General features: G+C 25.0%; 1 protein-coding gene across 1 annotated transcript; it reads left to right on the top strand.

Annotated features, from left to right (window-relative positions):
* The first annotated feature begins 2,251 nt into the window (after positions 1-2,251).
* Positions 2,252-7,441, top strand: LOC145833831 (small nuclear ribonucleoprotein F-like). The gene is made up of 3 exons (XM_082941026.1): positions 2,252-2,503; positions 5,403-5,505; positions 7,384-7,441. Exons 1-3 carry the CDS (start codon positions 2,410-2,412, stop codon positions 7,439-7,441), a joined length of 255 nt encoding a protein of 84 aa, XP_082797152.1. The 5' UTR covers positions 2,252-2,409.
* Positions 7,442-8,678: the final 1,237 nt, after the last annotated feature.

An 8,678-nucleotide genomic window follows, 5' to 3' on the forward strand; every position in this document is an offset into this window, starting at 1 on the left:
CTTAAAAATCTTAGCAGAATGAAGCCCAACAAGACAAATATATGTTAATGGTATAAACCAAGGTCACAGCTCTATTAATAAAAAATGCTAGTCTGAATTTGTGCAAAATTCAATTAATATCTAAAGCTTAATGTTGTTCAAGTATTCAAAATTTTAACAGTAACAAAAGGGCTCAACAATTATGAGTAGAAAATATAAAATCTTAAGAATCATGATTTATTAAAAATATCCAAAAATACTTAATTTTCTTATATCCAACTAGTCTGACTGGTAACCCTGGCAGTTAAGTTTTGCACAAATTCAAACTATCTTATTAACTATTAAATAAACTAACCTCAACAGCTGCTGTAGTAGGTACTCATCATCCAAACAGAATCCATAAATGTTTGATCCATTTTCTAAACTCAACCTATAGGAATAGATACAACTTAAAAAGATAAAGGCTTTGAGACAACCTCATATGTTCTTACAGAGGTTAAAAAGATTTTTCAAAGCATTCTTTTACTCAGTTCACTTTACAATGGTGTTTCAAAGACTGAGATGCAAGTTTTTAAAGCTTCTTGAAGAGTTTTTTTCTGGCATCATGTACTGATGTTGTCTGAAATGTCATATTTGTGAGCCTGTTTTTATGAATAAAGATATATTCATTCTATGATGAATTACAAGATCAAATAAAGAATTTTTTCATAGGTTTTGCATGAGAAAATGAATATTAGTTATCAACATAAACTTCAAGACTGTTGATTCCCAAACTATGTCAAATGCTTTTTTTAACTCACTAAAACAATGTAGAAATGTAAGAGTTTTAAAAGATTAAATGAGCAAAAACTATCAAGAACTAATTTTGTCTTCAAGAATATTGACAATCAAATAGAGTTTGCCAAGTATTTTACAAAGCTTACTTAAACAGAATAAAAAAAGAAAAAAACACATGTTACTACTACAAGTGCTTTTCTGAAAAGAATATTCATTGAAAAAGTACTTTTCAAAATATTTTATAGATCAAGTGATTTCTTAAACTTTCTCAGAAAATATAAAGAAATTAATGTTTTAGAAGATTAGACAACAATAAAAATAATCATCAATAACAAGATTTGTCTAAAGCAACATTGACAATTGATAGATGCAGTACTTTGTTTAGTGTACTCAAACTGCACAATGAAAAAAAGAAAAATTAAAGTCCAGAACCTAGAGCTCCTTCTCCTACAACTACTTTTTACAAATGAGTTTGCCCAGGCAGAAAAGCATTTTCCAAAAAGCTTTCTTGTTGTGATGTCACATTAAAATGTAAGATTTTCCAGAATTCATTAAAAACTACAAATTGAAACACTATGTAAGCATAGCAGAGCAATTTTTTACTTTTTACAGCATAAAGTATTTTTTATTTTACGCAGTGTTAAACATTACTTTTTTTTACTTTGTAAAAGATAAATTTACTTGTTTAAATTGTTTAAATCTTATTTTTATTTGATGATTCTTTTATTGATTCTTTTTATAGTTTTTTTTTTAAAGTTTTACTTTTTTAACTGTAGAAATGATACTTAGTTAAACACTATTTAGTTAAAATTGAAGTTGAAAAATTCATTATGCTCATATAAACTACATTTGACAACATTTAAAAATTATACAAAACAAGTATTGAAATGTAAATTTTACAAAACTGTTTTTAATTTATTTAAAATGTTTATCACTTAAGAATTTCTTAAATTATGTGTTTTTTAATTAAGATAAAGTTAAAGCTTAAATACTTTTTTCGTACAAACTTTTTTTAACTTTGTATCTAAAACTTTTTTAAGTTTTTCTCAATTTCTTCCTTTTTTACTACATTATCGATGTTTGTTTGAACGTACTGTTTAATATTCAAGCTACAGTAGTTCATTGTGCTCATGTAAAATACATTTGAAAACATTTAAAAAGTATATAAAACAAGTATTTACCTCTAAATTTTACAAAATTGCTTTTAGTTTAATTAAAATGTTTAATAATTTGTTCAAGATGAATTATGTGTATTTTCAAACCTTTTCTCATCAGTTTGTAGCATTACATTTAAAAGTTTGTAAACTCACTTTAGTTATAACTTATTTCAATACGTTTTGGCAACTATAGAGTTTTTGTAGTCGCTGATATACCAACTTGTTCAGCTTTAAATTTGAAGCAGGTAGAAAAAAAATCCATATTGTGCATAGTGATAAGATACACTTACCAAAACATTTATGAATGGCTTTGAAAAAAACTTTGCTTTTATTGATTATGGCAACAAAACTGATATCTTACAACATGGAAAAAAAAAACTCTGAAGATTATTTTTTAGCCTAGTTCAAACAGTTTTGTAATCTATAATTCGCTACCAAGAGAAGATGTCAAAGCTGTAGACATTATTTTTACAGAAAGCATTACTAAATAGTCACCATGTCTTCTATGCCAATGAACCCAAAGCCGTTTTTGAACCAGCTCACTGGTAAGCCAGTCATGGTCAAGCTGAAATGGGGTATGGAGAATAGAGGTACGTTTACATAAAAATAATGTAATAAAATGTAAAGTTTAGTTGTGTTGTATATTTTATTTTGCTCACTGGAAAGTCATTGTGAATCTGAAGTGGGGTATGGAGAATAGAGATTTGTATTTATATATATTGTTAAGGCCATAAGGAGGGAGGTAAGCCATGTTTTTTACAAGTTAATCTTATTTTATAGAGTTTTTTCTAAGCTTCAAGATGCTTTTTATTGTTTCAAAAAAATCTAATTATGTTTTGAGATATGAACAGTCAAAGTCGGGCCGCATAATAGGTTCCCTATGGGAAGAGAAAACTAAAACAGCAAAAATAGAATATTTTATTTAGAATCTATCTCCTCCTACATTTTTCAAGCAATCTTCAAACTTTCACAGTCTAATCTCTATACAATAACAAAACAACGTTACTTTGGAATTAAAAAAAAAATTGTAGAATTATTTTATTTAAAAAAAAAACACTTTTTTTTAACTTTTGAGATAAAATTTTATTTTTATAAGTAATTAAAATTCATAAGTAACATTTTTTCCTTTTAACATAAGAAACATTTTCTGAAAATTCCAAGAAGATTGCTTGAAAAATGAAGGAGGAGATAGATTTTTAGTGAATTTTAAAATTTCTGAGAAAATTGACCTCAAAAAATTTGATTTTTTTGAAAAATCAAAATTTTTGCGGTCCATACAACGTTTGTATTGGAAACTTTTTACATAAAATAAAATATCTCAAATATTAAATGATATTTTTGAATTCTATAAAAACTGACTTGTAGTTTGTATTTAAAGCTTTCATGTAAAAGCCTAAGTTAATTTTTGTAAAAAAAATGCCCCCCCCCCCCTTATGGCCTTATTATTATTAAGTATTAACATTTTAATACAGTTTTGACAATGAATAATATTTATTTAACATTCTTTTATATACTGAAAAATAATATTTTGTCAAGTAAAAGGTTCCATTTGGTTTACATGTTTATTTTAATTAATCATTTTGAATGAAGAAATTATAATCTTAAATAAAAAATTTTAGTTTTTAATATCAGGTTATGATTCACTTTTATATCTTATGGAAGTAATTGTTACTAAGCACAAAACTTACTTGACTAATAAATAAAGTGGAATGTTTTACTATTGGTCAATCTAATTTCAATAGTCTTTTTGTTCTCTTGTATGTTAGATATTTGTTTAAGAATTTTATTTTTGAATTTAATTATTTTGTACAAGTTTTGCATTAGTCTTTTAAATTTATTTGAAAAATATTACATTAATTTGCTAAATTGGTACATTAATTTTATAAATAAAAACGAAAAATACCATTAAAAAAGTGTTATTTTCATTTATTTTATTGCCTAATTACTATAGGTTTTTATAAAAGTTGTTTAAGGTGTCAAGTTTTTGTTGTAACCCATTTATTTTCTTAGTTATTATTAAAACTAAAACATAATGTAAAACATCACTTTTAAATACTAATTATTTGATAAATTAAAAAATACAAGTGGCCTACTAGTTTTATTTTAAGTAATAACTATGTATTTTACTTTACTAAAAATATGTTACTTTTTATACAGAATATTTATTTTTTTATGTTACATTACTAGTTTGATGTATAACAGGTTATACAATGTATAGCTTTTTTGCTTCAAAAAGTGGCATCTGTAGTATACTGCACTAATTTAGAAATTATGTGGTTTGTAGACATATTTTTCAATAAGTTTTTAATAAATTAGAATTTTTAAAAACTCTCCAACAGCATATGTATACAAATAAGCTTGTTTGAAAAATAGTTTGAATTAATTATCATTGAGTTTTTAGTTCACATTTGAAAGTCTTCTTGACCATATATTTATTCACCGAGTTTTTATTCCTAAAATATTAGAAATCTAAGCAGAAATTTAGAAAATACTAGGTTGACTTTTTGAAGAATATGTCAATGGTCATTCTAAATTTCTATACTAAAACTTAAAGTGTTGATAAACACTCATAATTTATACTTAATGCACAAAAACTAGTATTATTAACAGTATTTTTTTCTATATTTTGACAAATGATAGAAAAAATGTATTTAAAAATAAATTTTAATTACATTATATATCAACTCAGGATACTTTGTGAACAACAATGAATATGTATTTGATCTTAATTGATATGTTTTTGAAATAAACACTATTTACTCACAATGCTATAAAGTGTTGGTGTTTTTAAGTTTTTCACATTGTACGATGTTTGGTGGATATGCAACTACAATATAATATAGTGTGTATATTTTTAACTTTCATCATATTTTAGGGATATTTGGTGAGCGTTGACTGTTACATGAACATGCAACTACAATATAATATAGTGTGTATATTTTAAACTTATATTTTTTATATCAGGATATTTGGTGAGCGTTGACGGTTACATGAACATGCAACTACAATATAATATAGTGTGTATATTTTAAACTTATATTTTTTATATCAGGATATTTGGTGAGTGTTGATTGTTACATGAACATGCAACTACAATATAATATAGTGTGTATATTTTTAACTTGTATTTTTTATACCAGGATATTTGGTGAGTGTTGACGGTTACATGAACATGCAACTACAATATAATATAGTGTGTATATTTTAACTTATATTTTTTATATCAGGATATTTGGTGAGCGTTGACGGTTACATGAACATGCAACTACAATATAATATAGTGTGTGTATTTTTAACTTATATTTTATATATCAGGATATTCGGTGAGCGTTGACTGTTACATGAACGTGCAACTACAATATAATATAGTGTGTATATTTTAACTTATATTTTTTATATCAGGATATTTGGTGAGCGTTGACGGTTACATGAACATGCAACTACAATATAATATAGTGTGTATATTTTAACTTATATTTTTTATATCAGGATATTTGGTGAGCGTTGACGGTTACATGAACATGCAACTCGCAAACACCGAAGAGTTTGTTGAAGGAAACAAAGCTGGCAACCTCGGTGAAATTCTCATCAGGTTATTAGTTTTTTATATATTTGAGATATAATTTAAATATTATTATCAAGTTGTGTCATTAAAATGGAAAAAATGTTGAGAATAAATGTAATTAAAAAAAAAAGGGTTTTTATTTTTCAATTAAAGCTAAGTATAATGGTTAAAATACAGTTGGTTTTATTGTGATTACACCAATTAAAAGTAATTAAACTGCATCGGGGGTTGTATGTTCTTTTTAAAAATATCAATATCTTATCAATTACAGTACAATTATTTTATCAATATAAGTTAGTTTTTATAATATATAAAAAACTTAAACTAATTTTTGATAAATAGTCATTTTTGTAAATAGTTTTTGTTACAGACATACTGGTCACAAAAGTTTTAAATTTTTTTTTAAATCTACATACTTTTTTGAATCAGAGAGCACAATTTTTTATGAAACATTCCTTAAATAGTTTAAAAAATATTAGTTTTTTAACGGAAAAATATATTGAAAATAAAAAAAAGTAATTAATCGAAAATCTTTTTTTTTAATTAAAAAAAATTCTTACTTAACTGTTAAATTTTGAAGAAAAAAAAACTGAAGTAAAAAATTGATTATTGTGGGGTTTTCACTTTATAGTTTTGGATTTCTGTTAACAACCTATCGAACTCAACAACTCATATCTTAAAAAAGTATTTTAAATTTTATTAAGTAATAGAAAGTTTCTGGTAGCTCATCTATGACTTAACAAAAAAAGACCAACTTGTAGAAACAAGGTGGTCCTCATATGGCCTTAATCTTATAAACTTGTTTTTTATTCAAGCTTTATTTTTTTATGGAGTACTAAGAATTAATATAACACCTTGCAAATAGTTTTCCAATTACAATATCTGATGAAATATCTTAAAACTGAATTTGTCTATTATTATATTCTAGGCTTAGTTTTTAAGTTTATAACAAAGCTATTTTAAGATAGTTTTTATTAATAATATTTTATAACATTTAAAAATATTCATTGCTTTTGATAAATCATCGTTGTTTTTCTATAGTTCAGAATTTCTTCTATGACATATTCAACATAATTATTTGATACATATTTAAATCTAAAATAAAAAAATTATTTAATATTTACACAGTATTCATATGGAAATAAATTTGTTGTTTGCTTTATGCCTTAAATTTTAGCTCAAAAGTTATATACAAGCAAAGTTTTAATTGTTATCAATTAAAAAACTTCATAAAGTTTTCTAAGGTTTAAACATATACAATTTAAACAAAATATGAGCCTTTTAATATACGCTTTTATTAAATATTTTATACATGAAAGCTAACAAGTCTTATGTAATCTTTACTAAGGGTAGTTTAAATAGAAAATATCATGTTTTGAAAGTTTTAAATGTGTGTTTTTTCTCTTTTTGTTTACAACAACAATTTTTGCTACTTGTTCATTCTTTGAAATTTATCTCAAGTTTTGTTGTTTATTTAAAAAAATCTCAGTTATTACCACTCAATAATTTTATTTTCAACGTTATAAATGCAACAGTTTCATGAAAGTTTTAAATTTTAAAAATTGTAAATATTTTAATAGTCTAAATGTTCCATATACTATTAGGTTCTATCTTTCACAGTAATTAAACAAACTTGCAAATTTCATGTTTACAGTTTTTATATTTAATTTAAATAAATATTTTTTATCTGTTTAAATGAATATTTTTTAAATAGATGCAACACTGTTCTGCACGTTAAATTTTCTTGTATTTGATATATAACAAATAAGTGTTTAACATGATTCACTTTTCTTACACCGTTTATGTCAAATTCACAAATTTGTACACGTATTTGGTTTAAATTACTATTTTTTTAAATTTTAAATATAAAAATTTAAATAATATTTCAATATTTTTTCAAAACAGATGCAACAACGTTCTCTACATCAAAGGCATCGAGGAAGGCGAGGCCGGTGAAGTTTAAACGATTCTGATTGGCTCAATCAACAAGTGATCTTCTGTGATTGGCTCAATCTAGTCTGGTGTCTTCACTGATTGGCCGATCTTATTTTGCATCTTTTTGATTTGTTAAATATTCGCTTGGTTTGAAAATAATTCACAGAGTGTTGAGCACTTTTATTAGTCACTATTTTTAATTTTTATATAATTAAAATATTGTTTTACCATGTATGTTAGAGATGGACATCAAATTGAAGCATTCCTAAAATGTGCATTTTGAAGTGAAGTTTTTATTGTTTAAATTTTAGTAAATTCTGTTGAGTTGTAGATAAGTTCAAAGTTTTTTGTTGTCAATAAATTGTTTAAATTGTGTGATATGTAATGTATACCTACTGTTACTTAGTGTGTCCAACGTTTTATTAAAAATACTATCAGTCAATTTTTACACAAGTGCGCTTAATTATAGTTCTCAATTTTTTCAGGAAGTGTATAAACAAATTTGAGGGTTGCTTAGCCTTTGAAATAAGATGTAAGTAAGGCATTTGGGATCAATAACAATCTACTTAAAACAATGAACTTGAAACAATCTACTTAAATAAAAATAAGGGTTAAATTTACTTTTTACGTCATTTATACCTTACAAATTAGTGATGAATTGTATAAATGTTAAAACTGAACACTCAACCTACATTCTAGAATATAATAACCTCTCAAAAAATAATAATGTCTGGTAAAACTGTTAAATCGGTGCTATCAATCTGTGAACAGTAGAGTGATCTGTTTACCTAAATAAATCATGTAGTAGAGCTTGGTTTAACTTTTTGTGCATAATCACATATAAAGACGACACAAAAAAACTTTTACCACTACCGTACTATTGATATTTTTTTATAGGAACAAACCCCATGTAATTTATAAGGGACCTTGAAAATTTGACCTTCAAGTTTTTAGCTGAATATTTATGTACATATGTAGCAACTAGCAATCATCACAAAAACACATTTTACGCGTTTTCACTAAAGTTTCACGGAAGCACTTCTCGATTTTCTCAAGAAAATGAAGAATGTTAAAATGAACAGAAAATTTGAAATATAAAATTTAAGTTTTACAACTCCCCTAAAATATGCGTGGGTCTTTTGTTGCTCTTTATCATACACTCCGTAAGATATAGTGTAAGTTTCAAAATTTGCCAGAATATCTACAGGGTTGCAAATAAACTTGAAAGTTGACATTGTATTTAAAAAAAACCTGGAAATTAGCAA

Source organism: Thalia democratica, chromosome 4 (genome assembly GCF_965202585.1).
Source record: "Thalia democratica chromosome 4, ktThaDemo2.hap1.1, whole genome shotgun sequence".
NCBI classification, from domain to species: domain Eukaryota; kingdom Metazoa; phylum Chordata; class Thaliacea; order Salpida; family Salpidae; genus Thalia; species Thalia democratica.

Coding starts and splice junctions, on each gene's coding strand:
- LOC145833831 (XM_082941026.1), top strand. CDS start 2,410: ATGTCTTCTATGCCAATGAACCCAAAGCCGTTTTTGAACCAGCTCACT. Junction 2,504..5,402: donor ATGGGGTATGGAGAATAGAG/GTACGTTTACAT, acceptor TTTTTATATCAG/GATATTTGGTGAGCGTTGAC. Junction 5,506..7,383: donor CTCGGTGAAATTCTCATCAG/GTTATTAGTTTT, acceptor TTTTCAAAACAG/ATGCAACAACGTTCTCTACA.